Below are 25754 nucleotides of genomic sequence, written 5' to 3' on the forward strand. Positions count from 1 at the left end.
GTTAAGATTTTTCTGTATTTTATTTTATTATTAAAAAGTTTGTTCGCTCGTACAATAAACAACAAACGATTTTCACGACAGATTGCGCAACAATTTTTTGTCAAGTTTGTCACAAAAATATTCCTTGCACCAAAAAATCACAGGTAACACAACATGTACATACGACTGTCCACAAAAATGGTTTAAAACGTAAATTAAATACTTCATCAAAACAATTATTTTTATCAGAAGCTACTCCCAATGAAAACAACTTAAATGATTTTAACAAAGATTTGTGTCTAGCCTTAGTTGCAGCTAATATACCTTGGTATAAAATGCAAGTTCCCCAATTTCGTACAATTTTAGAGAAATACACTGGCAAACATATACCAGATGAAAGCGCGTTACGTAAAAATTATCTCGAGCTGTGCTACCATAATACTTTAACAAAAATTAAAAATGAAATTGGTGAAAATGATATTTGGATTGCTGTAGATGAAACTACAGACACAAACGGTCGTTATGTTGCAAATTTACTGGTGGGAATATTAAAATCAAATACTCCGACTCGCCCATTTCTCCTTACATGCAAAGTTTTGGAAAAAACTAATAATTCCACTGTTGCTCGGTATAAATTTAAACTGAATTTTTTTTTAATATTAAAAGAATATTTTGCATATTTAAGGACATAAAACATCATATATCTAGTATTTTAAAAGAATATTAAGAGAATATATTGCCTATTTTATGCGACATAAAAACATCGTATTTTAAGGATTTTAAGAGAATATAAATCCGATCTCTAATCATAACGTATACCTACTCGCTATAGTGTGTCAATACGTCTGTTTCACTATACTATTGCGCTTATACGCACATACGTCTATGAACAACGTGTGTAATAATTAAATTATGAATGAACGTAACACATGTTTTAATTGTTCATAAAATAATTATTATGTTTATTGAAATAAATACGTGAAATATTTATTAGATCACAATTTTTTCTTTTAAGTAATTATATCACTCAATGGTGATTTGACATTTATAAAAAAAAACATATAACATGGAAATATATTTGACGGATTCAATGATTTTGGACTCACGATACTCCTTTGCTCTTCCTTCTCGGGACGGCTGGGCTGTGATTGAATTGACGGGTTGTTTGATGGATACAGTGGTCGTTGATATGAACGTAGGTACTAGGCACACTGTATTCACTGATCAGTATTATACTGCTGCGTGTCTATACGATATCGTATTGTAAAATACGGGCAGTCAGTCGGCGGCGGCGTGGACGAGCGACGATTGACAGATATTAATACGGTTTTTATGTAATCGTTAGTTATTACGATACGACGACCTGTGAATGTGCGTGTGATGTGTTAACAAAATAACTGTTATCGGCGCATGTAAATATACAGGTCGGACGGCAGCTGCGGCTCGTTCTCGAGGTATTTAAAGAGCGGCGATTCAAAGTGTGCGGAACATCCAACGGCGGGTGCGTGTCGTTCGCGGTATAAATAACGATAGTCGAACGACGGCTGGGGAACGGATAGATATTTGACAATTACTATCGAATGACGGCTATGCTCATTCATTAACGATATTGAGTATTGTGATGATATCTATGGGGACAAGTTAACTTCTAATCGTCCCGTTTGACCTGGGTTCACCATATCCGAGTACGACAGAAATGAAAGTGCGGCGGCGGCGGGAAAATACGTATTGGCTAGTTTGACCTGGTCTGGTGGACCATATCCAAGCACAATACGTATTGTCGGCAGCGGTATTGCTTGTACCGGCTTGTTTGATCTGGTCTTACGGCCATATCCGAGCTCGGCAGAGGAAGCGGACGGCGGAGGCGGCGGTGGCGATATTTACCTTTGGGTAGTTTTGACCTGGATTAACCATATCCAACACCATAGAGGTAAATACGTATACTAGTGACTTGTATAACGGAAGACGACTTGACTGCTGGCTCTGGCCTATATTTGTTAGTGTATGCGGCTGCTGGCGTGGTTAGGATTAATAATGACGGTGGTACATGTTTTCGTAGTTTATAGGTGTTTCACTTGATGTCGCGTACGCATGGTTATCATAGTGATCTATTGGGATGACGCGCTTCACAATCTTTTATTTGTTGTTGCATATTAATTAATATAAAATGATTAATTAATATGCAATGATGACCATTTGAAACGTGTTTCTTACTGCACGCTATCTGTTGTCCATACTCGGCGGCGGCGTTGGCGATTTTTGTTTTCTGATGTTATTTTCTTCTACTGGCGGCGCGTCGATCTACGGCTACAGCGATGATGATTCGTATAATGTACGCTACGGAGCGCGTGTGTGTAGTAATTGCATAGGCACTAAATACTAATATTCGAGAAAATACATAATGCACTTTCTGTCTCGTTACACGTGCTCGTTAATTTTGTTGTTAATTTTTTTTTTAAAATGAACATTTTCGAAGAGGAATTTCAATCAAATAATGACCATACTACATCTGCTGTAATAAGCATTACTTTTTCAGAAATGCCTTCACCTATAAAAAAAAATCGAAATGGACAGGTAAGTATTTTTAAATTATTTTATATTTATTTAATTTATAGTTTGATTAATTTATACTTAGTATTTTATTCGTAAAAATATTTTGTATATATTTAACAGGGTGATTCATTAAGCTTAAAACACTTATTATCTCAAAAAGTATTTTTGTTTTTGAAAATATTTTTTTACACAGTTTCAAGTTTTTAAAAACCAACGTTTTATTAAAAAAAATTATTTTTAAATATTTTTTATACTTATAATTTTTTAAGTGTTTTACTTTTTTGAACGACAGCATATCGTTTTAATTTCATATTCCAAAGCAGAATATTTTTCTAAGTATTTTGATACATCAAAATCGAATTTAGGACGAGTAGTTTGTGAGTTAAGTATTTAAAGTTTAGATGGGCGGAGTGGAGTGGTATGGGGTTACCCCGCAAAATGTTTGTCCACTACTCCGCTTGTCTAAACTTTAAATATTTATAACTCAAACTACTCATCCTAAATTCGATTTTTATGTATCAAAATACTGCTGTAGTTCAAAAAAGTAAAAAATTTAAAAAGTATATGGATAAAAAATATTTCAAAATATAATTTTTTAATAAAACCGTTGTTTTTTTAATAACTTGAAACTGTAAAAAAATATTTTCAAAAACATTAATACTTTTTGAGGTAATGAGTGTTTTACACTTAATTAATCACCCTGTATATGTGTTACATTTTTTATATTTGAACGTCGTATAGTATTTAAATAATTTATAAAAAAATATATAATTATTGTTTCAGTTTGTTGTAAGAGGGCAAAAACGGTTCATTGTTAATTTGTACAAGACAAAAAAACATCAACAATTCACAAAACATCAACAAATAACCAGATATGAAGTACAAAAAACTTATAGCATCTCTTTCATAAGAAACTGGATTTGGAAAGCGTACGGTGATAACACCATTAAGTGAGTACAAAGATAAAGGAATATTGAAGTCGCCATGTAGAATAAAAATTCGTTTAAAAATCAATGATAAAATTGACGATTTCAATAAAAACGCAATTCGTCAAAAAGTTCATAAGTATTGGAATAAAGGTGAAATCCCAACTTAAAGAAAATTGTCACTGTTGTTGATGAGGATCCAGATATTCAGAGTTTACCTAAAACCTCTTTACAGCGGATTAAGTTTGAAGGAATTAAGTTTTGAACATATAAAAAGGAATCGGAATAGTGCATTTACGGAAGAGGAGATCTTTTTGTTTGGTGACAGAAATATATTGAGGACATAAGACAATATCGGAGTGAAGGTCGTACAATATATTTCCTAGATGAAACGTGGGCAAACGCAGAGGAGTGTAGCAGTAAAGTATAGATTGATACTTCGGTAAAATCTCATAGAGATCCATTCTGGAAAGGACTGACTACAGGCCCAAAAAATCCATCAGGTAAAGGCAAATGCCTTTAGTTGTCCATATCGGTTCAGCAGAAGGTTTTGTCGATGGGGGTCTGTAGTGTTTGAATCCCGGGAAAAAAATCCCCAGACTACAATATTCCTCACAACCACATGCAACACGAACAAATATTTTTTAAACGTTAATTAGTATCTATAATTACCATTTACCACATTATTAATATTTAATTACACAAAAAATTATACATTATAAATAATATTTTGTTTTAAATTATGATAATATATTATGTGTAATTCAACTTAATTAACTTAACAACTTCACAAATATAGCATATAAAAATATTTCGAATGATCGATACGTCAAATAATAAAGTGAAAAACATAGTATACAAAAATATTATACAAAATATAGTTATAGGTATATTACACATAATATATTATCGTAATTTAAAACAAAATATTATATATAATATATATTTTGTTTTAATAATATAATATACCACGTACCTATTTGTAATTAAATATTAATAATGTGGTAAATTGTAATAATAGATACTAATTAACGTTTAAAAAATATTTTTACATGTTACATGTGGTTGTGAGTAATATTGTAGTCTGGAGATTTTTTAGACTACCGCGATGAAATTAATGGTGACACGTTTTACGATTGGTTTTGTGGTTTTGCCCCGATTAAAGGAAAATTAAATTATAGTCATGGACAATGCTTTGTACCATTCAGTCAAAAAAGACCCGGCTCCCATAAAGGCTTGGAAAAGGTGACATATTAAATTGGTTGAAGTCGAAAGATATTGTTTTCGATAAACTGATGGTCACATTTTGATTGCTTGATAAGGTAAACGAAATTAAACCTCTTTATGATAAAAATGTAATTGATGAAGAAGCTTTGTCTCGAAAACAAATCGACATGTAATGTGTTTGTCACCTTACTACTGTGAACTTAACCCAATAGAACTTGAGTGGTCTGTAGTGAAAAATCATGTCAAACAATATAATACAACATTTGAACTAAATAATGTTAAAAAATTACTGATCGAAGGAGTCCAGAAAGTGACTTTTGACATGTGGGCCAATTTCGTTAGTCACACTATTAAAGAAGAAGACAAATTGTATAAAATCGACTTCGTTAGTGAACAAATGTTGGAAGATGAAGGATCACGTCATATAATGACTATAACTGGTGAATCTTCTGATTTTTCTGACGAGTAATTTTTGAAAAATATATTATTTATAAAAGTGACTTAAATTATTTTTGTGTAGGTATTTATATATTAAATATTATGTATACCTATTTTTGTTTGTTTTTGTATACGATTGTAAAATATATTATTAATACTAACATACTTAAATCACTTTTGAATACCCACATGTGAAATATTACGTTATATTATACATACGTAAATACTTTTAATTTTACATATTTTTGTACAGTTAAAATTTTTTAAATATTAATTCATATTTTGTAAACAAATTGAATATTTAAACAATAAAAAATAAAATTTTAATTCAGGTTTGTTCCGCAAGTGCTATACGATATTATGAATGACAATATATTATAATCACTCTGTATACCGCTTGTTTCACGCTGTATGCACGCCTCAGCCCGACGCCGAATGATAAAAAGTGGGGGAAACGGGGCCTCAGACCGGTCGCTGCCTGTCAGTCTGCATGCGCGTTGCGGGTTACTTCTCTCGTGGCACGGAGTATAATTGCATTGAGCATTGAGTGTGACAACAAGTGACAACAATAACAGTACACGCATAAAGGTACTCACGAAATAAAACCAAAATCAGTGTACAGACTACAAGGGAAATCCAACACTGGTCGAATAATATAAAAAAACCTAGACAGGGCTAAGACCCCTTAAAAAATAAAAATATAATATATATTATTATAATTTAAAAACATATTTTTTTTTAGCTTGAGCCCTCCCTAAACATTTTTCTATTTGCGCCACTGTGTTGTGGTACCATATAAGACACTGGACCACTTAGTAAGAGAAGGGACAATAAGGACGTGATTTCAGTATTTCACAGAGCTATCGTAAGCATCTTCACTTCACTATTATATGTTTATGTATACATTTCTGTTGAAAGACACATAGTCACATAGAACGATTTTCCAATAAACATTTAAACATATTTAAATATTCTTCTGTTTTATTATTTCAACAACAATACATATTTTTGGTACGATAGTTTATGAAATTGGCACATTGCAATCCGATTAATGATAACATAATAATGTTGTTTTACTTAAATAAAGAAAGTATAGAACTGTATAAGTACTAGGTAATAGAATTATTTGTTATTTGTTAAATTGATTTACTTGAAAAAAAAATTATATTGTATTCTTAAATATCATCGATTATTGCATTGAAAATATAACATTTACCTACTATCTACCATCTACTACACAGACACACGGATTAAACATAAACAATTTCCATAAAAAACTTAAGAATTAGAAGAAATAAAAATCGTTTTTAATATTTAATTAATATATTTCCAAAAAAAATTAGATATAAAATAAGTTAAATATAATAAAAAGATAGGTTAATTTCTACTGGCCTAAAAGGGAACAGCACGATGCTCCTTTTTTATGAGGTGAGCTAATAACTTTTTAAACGAACTTTTCAAGTACTTTTAACACTGTACCTAAATCCATCGAATGCCTAATGGCAATATTTACAGTCAATATGACATTTTCTTCCAGCTGGTATGCCACACATACATCCTGCTGTAGTATCTCCTTTTCCCTAAAACAAATTATTTGTATATAATGATCCAAGTTTAAAGGCAATTGTATAATATAAGTACAACATACAATATTTGAAGGAATTTTTCAATTCTCATATTAAAGGGGAAGGGCTATCAAATGTTAGTTATGAAATGGCAACTTTTTTTTTTTCATTTTTTCATAGAAACAACATTTTGAACTTGACATGCTTATAAAAAAATGCATGGCTATGTATCTTTAATATTTTTGAACTAATACCTATTATAAAAATTTATGAGGAACCAGGTAATACATTTTCAAGCTTTTTGACAAACCAATGAATTTTGTATCGATTTTTATAGGAAACAAACTAAAAAAAGGTGGACAAGTGGGTACCGCTCTGCTGTACAGTAGTTGTCGAGAATGTCATTGTAATGAATGTGTTATATTTGAATTCAATGATAAATCATTGTATAAGAAAAACGATTATGAGCGAAGACATTGTTTAGCCTAGCATACTTGTATAAATAGGTACCCAATTTTAAAAGTTAAAAAAAAATTAATAAAAATTGAAAATATCTCATGACTATAAATATCATTACTTTCCGTTGAACTTTTTCATTTTGATAAATGCAAAATAACTGGTTGGGAACTACCTTCTATTAAAATGTATAATGTTAGGTATGAAAAGAAAAACTTTTATAATTTTATAGCCGAAAATAATTTACATAATTTGAAAAAATTATCATGGCTATAAATAACTTCAAAAAAGTAAAAATAGTTTGGACCTCTCAACCATGTATGGAAACTACTCGTATAAATATTTGATGAATATTGAATATTTCAAGAGTCTACGGTTATTCGTTTGGGAAATACAACAAAATATCAAAAAACAATGGATGTAAATTTACTGATGAAAATCTAATATTGTTAAAATTTTCAAACGTTCAAACGCTCATAAAAAATTATGTTCTGTTTGAGAAAACTTTCTTTTGTTAAAGGTAGAACATTTAGTGGGGAATCTTTTATTGAAATGTCTAATGTTAGCTATTAAAATAAAACTTTTATAAATTTCTAACTAAAAAATAGTTTGAAAATGTTCGACATTTTGATGAATTTCGTCAAAATTTGAACTATGAATGCATATAAAAAATAATCTTGAATAATATGCATAATATAATATAATATACCTTCCATTTTGGCGTAACTCAAAAACTAATAACCATTGACCTTTGGAATTTTCACCAAATACTTATATTACCATAATCCAGTTAAACATTTATAAAATGTTCAATTTTTATAATTGAAAAGGTTCCATGTACGTAGTTCATACTGTAACCAAAAAATCTTAAAAAGATACACAGTTTTAGATTCTGAGCGAAGCGATGAATGTATTGATTCTACATTGATGTGTGTTTTTTTTTTATTTTTTTTTTTTTGTGTCTGTCATCACCTTTTAGGACAGTAAAAGTGCTTGGATTTTCTTCAATAGTAACTTTTCTGATAGGAAAGTGAATCTAGTTGGTACTTTGGGGGGTCAAAAGTAAAAATTTCTCAGTAGTTTTCACAAGCGACGTGAAAAACAAAAGAAAAATTAAGGAAAAACGGGAATATTTCGAGAAAATCGTTTTTGGTGTAACTCTAAAACAAATGACCGTAAGTACATGAAATGTTGACTGAATGTTTATAATAGCATTTTCTATACACCATAACATTTTCAATATTTTGAGCTCTTTACGGACATTTTCGGTTTCCATTTTTACGCAAAATCTGTTTTCGAGAAAATCGATTTTGGTTTTTGGTGTAACTCTAAAACAAATGACCGTAGATACTTGAAAATTTCACTGAATGTTTATATTAGCATTTTCTATACAACATAAAATGTTGAAAATATTTTGACTCTTTTTGAGCTGTTTACGGCCATTGTCAGTTTTCAATTTTTTTAGTTTTTTTTTCTATAAATATCAATAAAATTTTATCTGTTGATTAAAAAAGCTTGAAAATTTAATAGAAGGCTCCTAGGTTATTGTTTCAAAGGCAGATGAAAAAAATTAAAAATCCTTAGTCACAGTTTTTAATTATAAGCATTTAAAGTTCAAATTTTGACAAAATACGGAAAAATCACGAAAAATAGCAAATTATTTTGATGAGAATTCATAAAAATTTTTCTTTTTAAATCTAAGATTTGAAAATGTAATATAAGATTACTCATAAGTTTGTCTACCTTTATCAAAAAAAAAATGTCTAGAAGAAACTTAAATTAAATTTTTATGAGCGTCTGAAATTTATATTTTTACAACATTTGATATTTACTCGATTTCTCATGTAACAATTTTCTTATTTTATTGTAATTAAAAAACGAATGACTGTAGATACTTGAAAATTTCACTGAATGTTTATATTAGCATTTTCTATACACCATAAAATGTTGAAAATATTTTGACTCTTTTTGAGCTGTTTACGGACATTGTCAGTTTTCAATTTTTTTAGTTTTTTTTTCTATAAATATCAATAAATTTTTATTTGTTGGGTAAAAAAGCGTGAAAATTTAATATAAGGCTCCTGATATATCGTTCTAATAGCAGTTGAAAAATATTAAAAATACATAGGCACAATTTTTTTTTATAAGCATTTAAAGTTCAAATTTTGACAACATTTATCAAATTTATAATTTATTAATTATTTTGTAGTTAAAAATTTATAAATTTTTATCTTTTATGGCTAAGGATTGAAAATTTAAAACAAGGCTCCACGTAAATAGGTTATATATAAATTACTTTATTCACAATAATATCATCAAATATACTTGGTAAAATCATAGGCTGACTGACCGTTTTCGCTCAGAATCGTTTTTCTTATACAATGATATTATATCATTGAATTCAAATTTAACACCATCCATTACAGTGACCCACTTGTAACCTACCGTACAGCAGAGCGACATCCACTTATTTTTATATTCTTTTTAAGTTCAAGGTTTGACGAAATTAGATATTTAAACGAAGAAGAAGGATTTTAGTTTTGTGTTTAATTTAAAGATATTATTCGTGGGATACTCGAATAATACTAACTTCTAAAGTATATATACAAATAATATTAATTAAACTTACCAGCTACCGTATTAATAATAATAATATAAATATTGTTTGACAATAGAAAATACTAAATATCCTAGTTTGACAAACCATCTCCGTTTAGGATTGTTTTTCGTATACAATTATTTATCATTGAATTCAAATATAACACATCCATTTAAATTTACAACGACATGCTCGAAAACTACTGTACAGCAGAGCGATACCCACTAGTCCACTTTTTTATCATGATCATTAACAATACAATTATTTTATGTTAACTTGAACTTACTTTAGGTCCCCATCTTGGACCTTTAGTTGCCCAGCATATCTCCATAAAACATACGGCACATTTAATCCAATCGCAACCCTGCTGCTTTGATAGAATTGTAGTACATCCTGGACATGGCATAGCATCTCCGCGTTCTATAAGATTCTTGAAGTAAAACAAATCGTACAAGTTAAATGCGTTTATTTTGGGTAGTAAGGTAGTTGGAATAGATTTACCTCCAGTGTGCCATCGCAGTCATTTTTTTCCATGAACTTTTTACATCCTTTTCCTTGTGCATGAATTGACTGAAATAATTAAAATATGTAAATCATATAACTTAAAAATACTTGTAGGTTTATAAGCACATGTTAATTACAATGGTAAGTTTTTACCTACATTTAAATAACACATCAATACCATTGAATGGAAAATCGAATAGAATAAAAAATAGTATTATATTTAAATATCCATTCAATCAATGACATTGATAATTTAGTAGTAATAAGTACCTATCAAATACATTTTTTTAGTGTTACAATATTAATAAAAAAAAAAAGAAGAAATTAATGATCTATACAACAATTTAAATTTACCTATACATAATGTTGCTACGCTTATCTGTGTTAATATTGTTCGATGTGTAGCTATTCACTGAACAACAGCAGCATACATTGGGAAATGGAGACAATTAATTTGGAAAATAACTTCTTTTTTTGACAAATTTTCATTAATATTGTTTGGGCTTGGTTGCCAAACTAATATTAATGAAAATCATACGAGTTTTGGACTAGAGCTACATAAGCTGACATGTGAATTGCAGATAATTTCTCTTATTCAAGTTATCTGAATAATAGACTGGCTCATAAATACTCAGTACTTACCCCACACCGAACACACGTTACTGTCCCACAAACGGGGCACTTAAATTCCAAGACGTCATTCTTATCGTAGATCAAACACCAACCAGTACAGTCGGGTCGTCTGCATTGAAAAGATCCGCCATTTTGCTCTTTCGCTAACAATTGTCTGGCTCGTTCCACTGACCTTTGCAAAAATCGTTCATACTCCTCGTCCGAATCCAATATCTATGCCAAAAACATATTATAATATGTGTATTGTGTATATACATTTAATATGTATAGCTGATGTGTGGAGGAAACCAATAAATAATTTAATAAACAGTATAGGTTAAAAAGGAACTTGGTACCTTTTTTATTTCACGGTGTTGCAAAACCCCCGCACAAGAATACCGCTCGTCTATATACGGACATTCAACTTGTTCGGCTTTCGAATGATCGATCGTCATTTGCAGACAAAGCCTGAATAACAAAATCGTTGAACGTTCCGTAAATTAAGTATGGAGACATGATAGTTTACCGTGAATTAAATGTAAGTATATACATGGTTGAAATATACAGGTTATTGCATAAGACATGAATTGGTATCATAAGGAACAAAATGGCGGCGTAAAGGGATATCACATACATCAATTTTTCTTATCATCAAAAATACGCTGGCAAAAGCTAACAAGTTCGAAATTCCTGTGCGTATAAACTTGTTTATTATTGGCTCCCTTTACGCTGTTGTTTTTGTTATTATCATTAAATATTTGTTGAGAGGGGTATATAATATGCAATAACCTTCTATATTTCAACCATTAGATACCAGTCGCCTACATTGTATTGATATCTACAGTCAAACCGCGTTACGGGTTTAGTACACAATTTCAGTAGTATGTAGGCTGTAGGGTCATTGCAGTAAGTTATATAAATATATTCAATATTGCCATTTAACATTGCGATTCGCGATTGTCTATAGGCACCTAATTTTTTTTTTTTCTTATAATCTTATTATTATTATAGTTATATTAATTTATTATAATTAAATTATTATTAAAAAAATAATGGTTTTTGTAATTTAAGTTTACATTATATGATATGTACCTATATAATTTTTAATAACGAGAGTTAATTACATTTTTCTGCTTTTCATTTTAGTTTCATATTTATGAATAACATAATAAAGGTGTGTAATTTTGAACTTGCCAATGCAAAATGTATTATGTGTAGATATAATTGTTCAAAAATATTGGAACATAAAAAAATGTCCATATTTAATTGATAAATCATCTATTAATTTAAAATGTTCATTTTGCAAAGGCTTAAGAATTACGTTATATATTATGAAAAAAATTCAAGGTTGTCCGTAGGCAAAAATGCTAGGTTAGAAGAATAAAATTGATAAATTGGTCTCCACTTAAAATATGTTTCATAACTGCCTATATATTATTATTAAATGTTTTCTAATACTATTGCTTGTTATATTTTATTGTTATTATTTATCAAATTGCATTGATTAATAAAATGTATCACCAGTTTGCATTTTAATTTCATTTGCTATTGTTATGTATTTGCATTGGCTGGCAGCTGTTGTAGAATTGCTTAAAAAATAAAAATTTGAAACTAACAATCTGATAAATATTAATTTTAATAATTTTTGTTCCTTAAGTATTGTGAACTATTTCTTCGATAAAAATTAAATAAAAATAAATTTTATTATTTAAAAAAAATTAACATATAGATAAGTACCTACCTAATATTATTTTTGATAAATTATAATAATAATTGTACTTATTATGTAAGATGGGTACTACATACTTAATTATAGGTGTCATTCACAAGGCATCTATAATATTTTAGGTAGGTAATTGGCTGGGCCTGAAGATTGTTTAAACATTTTTGAAGATGATTGGATGTTTTTTAATTTCCCTTTTACCTTAATAATATAGATCGAAATGATAGCTGAATAAATATATTTATTATACCTATATTAAATGTATGGTCATAAATTCTTTCATGTAGAATATACCAATAGTAAAATAACGATGTAAATAATCTACATCGTGAGTAAAATATAACCCTACTATACTAGCGCTTGATGAAAATATGAACTGGTGAAAATATGAACTACTGAACCGTAACACAATCTGACCGAGTAACGGGCCGGTGATAGCTAACCTGTATACATGAATTACTACACAGGACTGGACACTTTGATCGGGGGGGGGGGGGGAGTAGGAGGACGTAAAAATCCCGTAAAAACTTAGCAGGGGCGTCTACAAATCAATTCCTTGTGGCGAAAAAATTTTAATCTTGAATACCGCTTTTAGCAATTAACAAAATGTATAAAATGTATTAATCTATTAACAAAAACAGAACATCTCACGACTTATGGAGGGTCGTTCAGCCCCTCGACCCCTCAGGGATGTCCATGTAACTTAGTGTCCATGATTTTGTTCGTAGTATCTATTCCTGTGTAGAATTTCATGCCTGCATAATGTATATCTTAAACCATGAGTATGCCTATGTGGTACGTTCATAATTGATAAGCAGTGTTGAGACCAGATAACAAAAAACGTTTATAAGATATAACCACGATAATACCGGGATTATAACTTATTCATATAAATTTATTTAGATATAGGCGATATGCTATTTTAAATAAATAAATGTAATATTAATAGTTTGTTTTCAATAACAAACAACCAAAACATTTCTTTTATTTTTACATAATAAAATAACTAACTACTTATCTGTTTTTTAAGTTGTTGAAAATAATAAAAAAAAACTTTTAGTATGATAATGTTAACTAGATAATTTCAGAAGTTAGGTACCTATTTATCATAAATTCATAAGATTACATGAAATATGCGAAGTTTGTATCTAGCAAATTCCCAACACTGATAGCAGATATGTGATATCCAGGGGTGAGCAATAATTACATAAGTACTTTTTAAAGTGTAATCAGATACAAGTTACAAGTTACTCAAATTGTATGCAGGTAATTAGTAACTTGTTACACCTTTAATTTATTTGGACTCAATTACTATTTATTTCTATTATTATTCATTTAGTATTGCATAGTAAAATTATAGGTAGGTATAAATCGTTTATTCTAGAGAATTATACCTACCAGTTATTTAAATGTAACTTTAAATATAAGTTACTTTGGGAGCACCATATAACTGTGCAGGAATCACTGTAATTTAATAAAAATGGCACCGTAACTCCGCAACTAAAGGTTTTTTAGGAACAATAATTCCGCAAAAGATATTTTCTACGTATTTTTTAATAAATAATATAGACATTTCAAAAATTAATTCTTAAGTAAGAACTCGTCTGTATTACCAAAAAAATGCATGTCATAATATGTTAAACAAATTTCTAGAAAAAATAATTATTTACAAATTAAGTCATACATGAGGCATTAAATGAGGCTAAATATATTACAAACTCATACCTAAAAATTTTATTTTCATTACTTATACAATTTTAGTTTTTTATTCATAAATTCAAAATGAATTGTTTGTTGATGTCTAATGATTATCTTACAATAATTTCTATACTCAGAATTAATTTATATACAAGAATCCATCTGCATAATTAGCTAGTGTACCTACATCACAATATTGGGATATGTTAAAGTAAACGAATCACCAAATTTTGCATAAATATGTGAATTCCATCTTAATAGGTATATTCCATACTTTTAAATTATAAGCCAACCATATTGAATATATCTGCCTGATATAACTTCAGGTGTATTGATAAATTTGAAGGGCAAGATATTTCTATCATGTGAAAATACTTGATGGTTTAAGCGGAGCTCAGTCAAAAAAATTAGATTCGTGCGAACTTACGGTGCTTCCGTATTTTTGATATAAAATTACAATGAAATACATCTTCATGTAATATGAAAATTATGGAAGTAGGTACCTAACTGATTACAGATTACAAGCTATAAAATGTAACGTGGTTATTTAACTTGTATCAAATGTATAAAAAATAAATATTACTGCCCATCCCTGGGTATATCGTATGCAGGTAGAATAGGTTATAGGTATTATATACCTACACACTATATTGTGTAAGTAGGGTAAACAACAAAATCGTATTTTCATACCTACAAAATACATGCAAACAATCACGTAACACAACGCCATTATTATCATATGTACATAAACACACAGCGCACTCAAAGGGACCGTTATGAAGTACTAGGTCACTTTGCATTTCCATGGCCATTAATTGCTGATAACAATTATTATCTTTATCTTCAGATGGCAAATTTTTAGTGTCTGAAAAGTAGCAGAAAAAATTTACTAAAATTAAGGTTAATACGTCTTAATTCTGATGGTAAGTATATATTCATATATATTATATGTATATATATATATATATATATAAGTATATACAGTGGCGTATTTAGCGTAAAGGTAGGTATTAAGTTCTTCAGAAAACCATGTTTGAAAAATAACAACCTACCACCCCACACTGTGCTCAAAAACTAAAACACGGTGCATACTCGTGGCCTCCCATCCTTATTGTAAATAAAAAGGTTAATACAAAATATCAGTCTTAGGTTTAGGTATATTTATTATATCAATTTATACAAATCATAGGTACACAATTATATTAAAAAAGAATAGTATAATAGTTAATCAATAAATAAATATTTGGTCATCTATATAATATATAAAGGGTGATTCATTAAGCGTAAAACATTCATTATCTCAAAAAGTATTAATGATTTTGAAAATATTTTTTACATAATTTCAAGTTGTTAAAATACTACGTTTTAATTTAAAAATTATATTTTTACAATAAATATTGTTTATCTTTATAATTTTTTAAGTTTTTTACTTTTTTGAATAATAACAATTTTAATTTCATATTCCAAAGCAGAATATTTTTCTATTTTGATACATAAAAATCGAATTTAAGACGAGTAGTGTATGAGTTATAACTATTTGAAGTTTGGACAAGCGGAGTAGTGGACAAACATTTTGACCTAACCCCATACCACTCGACTCCACCCATCTAAACTTTAAATACATATAATTCATAAACTACTTGCCCTAAATTCGATTTTTATGAATCAAAATACTTAGAAAAATATTTTGCAGAAATGCCTTCACCTATTAAAAAAAATCGAAAAGGACAGGTAAGTATTTTTTAATTATCTTATATTTATTTAATTTATAGTTTTATTAATTTATACTTAATATTTTATTCGTAAAAATATTTGGTATGTATTATATATGTTACTTTATTCATGTGTTAGAAATGCCTTCACCTGTTAAAAAAATCGAAAAGGACAGGTAAGTATTTTTAAATTATTTTATATTTATTTAATTTATAGTTTTATTAATTTATACTTGGTATTTTATTCATAAAATATTTTGTATATATTAAACAGGGTGATTCATTAAGCGTGAAACACTCATTATATCAAAAAGTATTAATGTTTTTGAAAATATTTTTTTACATAGTTTCAAGTTGTTAAAAATCAACGGTTTTATTAAAAAAAAAATATTTTTTTAAATATTTTTTATCCTATTAAGTATTTTATTTTTTTGAACGACAGCATAGAGTTTTAATTTCATATTCCAAAGCAGAATATTTTTCTAAGTATTTTGATACATAAAAATCGAATTTAAGACGAGTAGTGTATGAGTTATAACTATTTGAAGTTTGGACAAGCGGAGTAGTGGACAAACATTTTGACCTAACCCCATACCACTCGACTCCACCCATCTAAACTTTAAATACATATAATTCATAAACTACTTGCCCTAAATTCGATTTTTATGAATCAAAATACTTAGAAAAATATTTTGCAGAAATGCCTTCACCTATTAAAAAAAATCGAAAAGGACAGGTAAGTATTTTTTAAGTATCTTATATTTATTTAATTTATAGTTTTATTAATTTATACTTAATATTTTATTCGTAAAAATATTTGGTATGTATTATATATGTTACTTTATTCATGTGTTAGAAATGCCTTCACCTGTTAAAAAAATCGAAAAGGACAGGTAAGTATTTTTAAATTATTTTATATTTATTTAATTTATAGTTTTATTAATTTATACTTGGTATTTTATTCATAAAATATTTTGTATATATTAAACAGGGTGATTCATTAAGCGTGAAACACTCATTATATCAAAAAGTATTAATGTTTTTGAAAATATTTTTTTACATAGTTTCAAGTTGTTAAAAATCAACGGTTTTATTAAAAAAAAAATATTTTTTTAAATATTTTTTATCCTATTAAGTATTTTATTTTTTTTGAACGACAGCATAGAGTTTTAATTTCATATTCCAAAGCAGAATATTTTTCTAAGTATTTTGATACATTAAAATCGAATTTAGGACGAGTAGTTTATGAGTTATAAATATTTAAAATTTAGACAAGCGGAGTAGTGGACAAACATTTTGCGGGATAACCCCATACCACTCCACTCCGCCCATCAAAACTTTAAATACTTATAACTCACAAACTACTCGTCCTAAATTCGATTTTGATGTATCAAAATACTTAGAAAAATATTCTGCTTTGGAATATGAAATTAAAACGATATGCTGTCGTTCAAAAAAGTAACACTTAAAAAATTATAAGGATAAAAAATATTTAAAAATAATTTTTTTAATAAAACGTTGGTTTTTAAAAACTTGAAACTGTGTAAAAAAATATTTTCAAAAACAAATACTTTTTGAGATAATGAGTGTTTTACGCTTAATGAATCACCCCGTATAACTAAAGCTTCTATAATGATCAAGATGTGCAATAAGAAAGAATTTCCGATACTTGCATTTTAAAGAGGAGGTCCATCTTGAGATTCACGGGGCACGAAATTGAAACTTTTATTTGTTTATAAATGGTTGACATTCGTTGCAGACAAGGTTGTAAAAAAAACCAATTTAAAAAAAAAACTTATTTAACTTATTTTTGTATATTTTGTTTTTCATCTTTAAATAAAGCCCTATAAATTATAATAGACCATCATATTATGTCATTGTGTTATTATTATTCTTTATAAATATAATATAGATTAAGTCTATAACCCCCCACTTTGGCCGATTCACTTCAAACCAGTGCCAATTGCAAATAATTGCAAATTGGTTTTTAGAATTTGTACTTCATAAAAATAAAATATTTAAAAAAAAAATTTGTGTTAGGAAAATAATATAAATATAAATAATTAATTAAAATGATAAATTAAATTTCCTCACAAAACAGATTAATTGAAAAGTGTACATTTTTAATTAGTATAAACTATAAATACATTAGGTATTTATAAATAATTAATTAAAATGATTAATAAAATAAGGGAGAATATTAATAGAAACTATGCATATATTTAATAAAAATAATATAATTAATAAATTTAATTGACTTATAAAAGTAATTAAAACTTTAAAAACGATTACACTTGAACAATTAATTGAAATAATATGAAAAAAATGTTAAATGACATTATATAATGGAATAAAAATTAAATTACTAAAAGTTATTAATAAAAATAATGTATAATAATAATTAATAGATAGATTTTTTTTAAACAAAAAAACTTTTAATAAAAATGTAAAAATTATAAATAAATCCTATTAATTAAAATGACTAATTATGATCATTAATAAAAATACTAAAAATAACTTATTATTATAATAGTTAAAATTATTCGAAATGATTAAGATTCATTTATATAAGGTTGTATTTAAAGTTAAACTAACACAAAATAAAAATAAATGAAAGGCTAATGTGGTCACGCCATTTACAAAATGATATTATTAATAACTTTTACTATTCATTTTTATTTATCAATATTATAATTTATTGAATATTATGTTCTATCATATTGCCGATTTTTTTTGCAAATTTCGTCAACCCTTTGTCTGATCCGATCCAAACCAAGGCCAATACTTAGCAAATTAATTGCAAATATTTGTAAATTGAGTTTTGAAATTTGATGATTATGTTCATACAAGTCCTTAAAATGTATTTTAGTTTAAAATCAATTTTAAGAATGGAGGAGCAAAAATCACACTGGCTTATTTGCTAAATATTTGAAAAAAAAGTAAAACAAGTAAATTAAATGTGTTAAAAAGTGTTAAAGAATATTGATTTAATATTTTTAATACAATTGTCGAAATGTTAAATTTTTGCAAGATATTTTTTTCGAACTTTAAGCCTGCTTAGATTTTTTTAATTATTCCTTGTTTAGGATACCAAACCTTAACTTTTCCGCACTATTGCAAAATAAAAAAATAATTTTTGTCGACCCAATCTTGTAAATATTATCAATGAATTTAACACGAAACAGACAAATATTTTACTTAAAAGATGTTTTTTGAGTTATATTATATAAAACAATTTATATTCAATAAAAAATGTTAATCTTGAATGTTTTAGATTCTGAGCGAAGCAATGAATGTATTGATTTTACAATGATGTGTGTTTTTTTTAAATTTTTTTTTTATTTTTGTGTCTGTCATCACCTTTTAGGACAGTAAAAGTGCTTGGATTTTCTTCAATAGTAACTTTTCTGATAGGAAAGTGAATCTAGTTGGTACTTTGGGGGGTCAAAAGTAAAAATTTCCCAGTAGTTTTCAAAAGCGACGTGAAAAACAAAAGAAAAATTAAGGAAAAAACGGGAATTTTTACGCAAAATCTGTTTTCGAGAAAATCGATTTTGGTTTTTGGTGTAACTCTAAAACCAATGACCGTAGGAACATGAAATTTTGACCGAATGTTTATATTAGCATTTTCTATACACCATAAAATTTACAAAATATTTTGACTCTTTTTGAGCTGTTTACGGCCATTGTCAGTTTTCAATTTTTTTAGTTTTTTTTTCTATAAATATCAATAAAATTTTATCTGTTGGGTAAAAAAGCTTGAAAATTTAATAGAAGGCTCCTAGGTTATTGTTTCAAAGGCAGATGAAAAAAATTAAAAATCCTTAGTCACAGTTTTTAATTATAAGCATTTAAAGTTCAAATTTTGACAAAATACGGAAAAATCACGAAAAATAGCAAATTATTTTGATGAGAATTCATAAAAATTTTTCTTTTTAAATCTAAGATTTGAAAATGTAATATAAGATTACTCATAAGTTTGTCTACCTTTATCAAAAAAAAAAATGTCTAGAAGAAACTTAAATTAAATTTTTATGAGCGTCTGAAATTTATATTTTTACAACATTTGATATTTACTCGATTTCTCATGTAACAATTTTCTTATTTTATTGTAATTAAAAAACGAATGACTGTAGATACTTGAAAATTTCACTGAATGTTTATATTAGCATTTTCTATACACCATAACATTTTGAAAATATTTTGACTCTTTTTGAGCTGTTTACGGACATTGTCAGTTTTAAATTTTTTTAGTTTTTTTTTTCTATAAATATCAATAAATTTCTGATATATCGTTCTAATAGCAGTTGAAAAATATTAAAAATACATAGGCACAATTTTTTTTTATAAGCATTTAAAGTTCAAATTTTGACAACATTTATCAAATTTATAATTTATTAATTATTTTGTGGTTAAAAATGTATAAAATGTTTAACTTTTATGGCTAAAGATTGAAAATTTAAAACAAGGCTCCGAGTAAATAGGTTATATATAAATTACTTTATTCACAATAATATCATCAAATATACTTGGTAAAATCATAGGCTAACTGACCGTTTTCGCTCAGAATCGTTTTTCTTATACAATGATATTATATCATTGAATTCAAATTTAACACCATCCATTACAGTGACCCACTTGTAACCTACTGTACAGCAGAGCGACATCCACTTATCCACCTTTTTTTTTTATGTATCGTTTAAATATGAATACAAAATTGTGGAAATCATAATAGTATTGTTGTTTTATGTTCTGGCGTGCCCACCAGAATTTCAGTATTTTATTTTTATAATTCATAGTATAATATTATATATCATAATTCATAATAGCAGTGGTGGATATCCGGGAGGGGGGTGGGGGGTAATTGGTGGACCAAAATCTGTTTGATAACACGATTAAAGATAGTACTATCTATAGCCTTGTCCGATAGTCATAAATCATAGTAATATTATTGTTTACGCATAGTATCGCATAGTTAATAGTTATCGTACTGTAGTTTTTGTATTTTGTTGGGTAGAAAGACATGATAGCGTATTGCAATTCAAAAATTCACTTGTTAACATTGTAGAGACTCTAACTGAAATTTCACAATGGAATGATATTACTTCATCAGCGAAATACAAAATTTTAATATCTGCACTCTGTACATGTGATTTTTTTTTATCATTTAATTGTTTTTAGATTCTGAGCGAAGCGATGAATGTATTGATTTTACAATGATGTGTTTTTTTTTTTTGTGTCTGTCGCCACCTTTAAGAGCACTAAGAGTGCTTGGATTTTCTTCAACAGTAACTTTTCTGATAGGAAAGTGAATCTAGTTGGTACTATGGGGGGTTAAAATTAAAATTTTCTAGTAGTTTTCAAAAGCGACGTGAAAAACAAAAGAATAATTAAGGAAAAACGGGAATTTTTACGCAAAATCTGTTTTTGAGAAAATCGATTTTGATTTTTAATGTAACTTTAAAACAAATGACCGTAGGGACATGAAATTTTGACTGAATGTTTATATTAGCATTTTCTTTACACCATAAAAAGGCTCCTGGTATATCGTTCTAATAGCAGTTGAAAAATATTAAAAATACATAGGCACAATTTTCTTTTATAAGCATTTAAAGTTCAAATTTTGACAACATTTATCTAATTTATAATTTATTAATTATTTTGTAGTTAAAAATGTATAAAATGTTTAACTTTTATGGCTAAGGATTGAAAATTTAAAACTTTATAATATACAATACGTATTTAACGGGTATTTTTTTATCGACTTCATTGCATACAAGTTTCAACTAATATTTTTCTAAAAATTAAGTTTTCAAAGTGGCTATTGCATATTGAATAGAAAAAAAGTTATTCCATACTTCTAACACATCGTCATTTTACACCATAGATTAATATAGAGGTGCCGTTTTTTCTAAAATGAAACCAATAACGTAGATACTAATTATACTATTATAGTACTACCATTTCATATGGACTAAAATATTGTACAATTCCAAATAGAAATAAATACAAATAGACAACAAATATTTATCCCTTTTTTATGTAGTTTTAAACGCAACCAGGAGGAAATATGCAGATAAAGCAGGGCCTCAAGAATTTATTTTTTGGCGTCAATTCGGTTATACATGTACTGCAGTCGTGCTAGGGAACGGCACCTTTATATTCCTCAGTACTCTATGTGTTACACTTATATATTACTGATTACACAATTACATCGTACCTAATACCTATATTCTTACACGATATACCCATATATATTAACTGATAATATTTTTGTACCTAACCTTTCTTGGTAGTTTGTTATATAACTACGAACATATATAATTGGTATTAATTCATTTTTAGTTGAATAACATTTAAAGTATGACATTTTTTCGTTAATATTAATTATTTTGTATGTACTATTTTATTTGTATTAGGTATTTATAAAATGTTGACACAAATTATACAATTTTTGTTCCTATATTTATTCCTTTATTATAATATAAAATTGAATTAAATTTGTATATTATATTTTAATTTGAAATTATAGACTACAATAATTTAGTTCTTAGTAATTTAGACAATTTCTCATTTTGATAATGCTGGAAAATGGTCAAAATTGGTTTTAAGAGCATGTCACACCTGCATGTGTAGTCTCAGTCTTACAAATGTACAACATAGCAAAAACTGATTTGCGCGGAACAACTTCTCTCGTATCATATTTGTTGTAGAACTACCAAATTTTCACAACACGTAAAGAAGAAATTTATCTGTGTAACAACGTGTTTTTTTTTAATAGCACTATCCAATCATTTTTTATAAGCAAATGAAAAAAACAAAAAAAACCAAATGTTTAGAAGCAAATACTTTTATTGTATTAATGTTATCTAAAATATGGGCATGCTGTTGCATAGATAATTTTCCACCCTATATGTTCAGAAATTTTGGAGCCACTACTACAAACACAGAAAGATAAAAGTTTTCCCGCGCAAAACAGTTTTTGCTTTGTTGTGCATTTGTAAGACGGAGACAACACATACGGGTGTGAAATCCACTTAAATTAACAGTGAACGAATACGGTAGGTCTACCTATCTCATTTTTGGAGAAAAAATATTAATATTAATTTTAAATATTAAATATTAAACGTATTTACATAATAGTTTATATAATATATCTAGTCACGCAAGCTATGTCGTATTTAACACCTTCCATGTTCCTATATACGAGAGCAAGCACTTTAATATTAAACACATTGATATCTACTTATAAATAGGACGTTGGAAAAATCCAATTTAATTTATATTATCTACTGTTTCACATTTTCAAAACTAAAAAATATATATATTCCTAGAATACCGTATGCCATTCATTAGTAATTAAACTGTATATTATACTGTACCTGCAGCAGATGAACAACCACTGCCGCCACTCTGGACGACCGTGTCAGCCACAGGTGTCACATCGACCTTAAACGTTTTGGCCTCGACGGTTACGGCAGTGGCGGACTTGAACGCCGTCTGCGTTCCCTGCAAAAATGGTTTCGGGAAGGTGGTCATTCCACTCGCCGACCCGTTGTCACCGGCGATAGTTTCCCGCTTGTCCGTTCTTCCCGTCGGCCGCTGTTGTTGGAAAAACGCTAAACGCTTGTGTCGGACGAGCCGCATTTCGTCGTCCACTGCAGACGGCGCAGGCACTTTGTCTGATCGTTTACCGTCGTTGGCTGCCGCCGCCGTCGTTGTCGGATACGATTTCCGAATGACAGCCGTGACAATGGCGTTCTTGTGGTCGGCTGTCAGCGGTACGGCCAGCGGTACGCCGATCCCACGGTGGTTCCTCTGCCGACATATGTCGGCCGCTTGCTTGTCCAATTCGGTCAGGTTCGTAGCAGCCATGGCCGTGTACAGCGCCGCCGGGGACGCGAACCCGTGGCGAAGAGTGGCCGCCGTCGTTTGCGCCTTTGGAGCCGTCACCGTCTTATCCAAAAAATGCTTTTCGATCTTGTCCACCCGCTGCATGAGTCGATCTCTCTCGTACTGCGAGATTTTTCGCTTGACGTTTGAACCGACTTCTGGCTCGACACCGGCGGTGGCGGCGGCATTACTGGTGATGACTGGGTGCGGCTGCATTTGCTGCACGACAGGTGGCTTAGGCGCCGGACCCTTTCTGCGGCGTTGCACCGGTGCTGCTCGACGGCAGGGCCCGCGTTGCTGCTGCAGCGGCCGCGGTTCCGACCCGTCCGCCGGCGGCTGAGGCGCTCTATACTTTTTCCTGGAAATCGTTCCGGCCACGCGTCGCTGTACTGTCGCAGTGTTTGCCGTCCCTACAACGGCTGTCGCAGTTGGAGGTTCAACCGTCAACACCGGCGGAGGGGGAGCGGCCTTTTTGTTACTTCGCCTGGTGGTCATCGTGGCCCCCGTCATCGTCCCAATCTTCACGGACCCGCTAGTACGGGCACTTGTCCCAGCTGTGGTGGACGGCGAGTGCCGCTGACCAAGGTCGGTCCGCCGCCGATGCGCCACCGGAAGTGTGGCCGCGTCAATGTACTCGACCACATCGTCGTCATCTGCAAGGTGTCTGTCCTTCTCGTCATCGTCCCGTGGCGCTCCGTCTACATACGCGAAACTGTACACAGTCGTCGTACTACCGGACCACCTGGACCACGTGGAGGCGGCCATCGGCCTGCGCCGTGCTGCAACCGGGGTAATTGCAGCGTAGTCCGCTTCCTGTTTCGCGTACGCTTGCCGTATGCGCTGCAGGTCGTCCCGGAACCAGGCTGAATCGTCGTCGTCGTCGCCGTCGTCGTCGTAATGCTTGCTCCGCCGGAACCATTTCATTATGGAAAATGACGAATACCTGTGCCGCCTCCTTTCCGTGGCGTAATAACGGCACGGAAGTCGTCCTGCTCCTCCTGCGCCGGCTCCTATCGTACCGCCGCCGTCGATGCGCCGACGGTTGTACGCCAATGAAAAGGTACCGGGCATTGCATCCATGTGACCCGTTGAATCTCGATTAAACTAAGTGTTTACAACAATAAATGCATAAGGTATTAACATGATGTCAGCGCACTGTTTATTATTTTCCTTGACCCGTGTCCAACATACTAGACAAAACTCATGCAAGCAAAAGCATTATTATTCTTATGTTTTCGAGTAATCTTAGAGTAAATCACTCATTGCAAAAATTATACAGAATAATATTTTTGAGTGTATGACATATCGATTTATCTAAGTATTATCTCAAAACAATTCAATATTCATTTAAATTTATAAAAATGTTTTTTTATTCTTAAAGTCAAAAATAATAAAATATAAACCAATACCTAGGTATGTCAAACCCTCAAAAATATTATCATCTATAATTTTTGTAATGGGTGATTAGTTTCTAAGGTTAATTAAATACGATTTTACGTTAATGCGTTTTATCTAAGTTTCACGTGGGTCTAAGAGAGAAAACAAATATTACGCTGACATCATATGAACACATAATATTAAATTATATTAATGATATTATATTATACTTATACCTACATTAATGAGAGCGCACCATTATGTTTTTACGGCACTTGGTAAATAAATCTAGCACTACAGTCTAGAAGTCCGTAACGTGAAAATTCTCGATCGAAATAGACTCGTGTTCGACAAGTGTTTAAAAACAATTATATTTACTAGGTACGTATTTTTTTTTAACGAAGCGTGCGAACACTGCAGTGCAGCTGTATGGTGAGACTACTAGGCTACCAGTGTCCGACTACGTCGGCGGTTTACTATAAATATTATAGT

The 25754-nt window shown here is 29.7% G+C and overlaps 1 protein-coding gene across 2 annotated transcripts; it reads right to left on the reverse strand.

Annotated features, from left to right (window-relative positions):
- Nucleotides 1-911: 911 nt before the first annotated feature.
- On the reverse strand, nt 912-25725 carry LOC132935498 (uncharacterized). Of its 2 annotated transcripts, XM_061002070.1 has the most exons (9): nt 25503-25725; nt 23375-24989; nt 14971-15145; nt 11216-11327; nt 10890-11093; nt 10245-10313; nt 10030-10173; nt 6603-6703; nt 912-2527 (listed from the first exon to the last, which is right to left on the reverse strand). In XM_061002070.1, the coding sequence occupies exons 2-8, from the start codon at nt 24963-24965 to the stop codon at nt 6620-6622; spliced, it is 2379 nt and encodes a 792-aa protein (XP_060858053.1). In that variant the 5' UTR covers nt 24966-24989; nt 25503-25725; the 3' UTR covers nt 912-2527; nt 6603-6619. The 2 variants fall into 2 exon arrangements, with proteins under 2 accessions (XP_060858053.1, XP_060858054.1); XM_061002071.1 differs by lacking the exon at nt 912-2527 and having other exon boundaries at nt 5565-6703; nt 25499-25725.
- Between the last annotated feature and the right edge of the window lie 29 nt (nt 25726-25754).

Source organism: Metopolophium dirhodum, chromosome 1 (genome assembly GCF_019925205.1).
Source record: "Metopolophium dirhodum isolate CAU chromosome 1, ASM1992520v1, whole genome shotgun sequence".
NCBI classification, from domain to species: Eukaryota; Metazoa; Arthropoda; class Insecta; order Hemiptera; family Aphididae; genus Metopolophium; species Metopolophium dirhodum.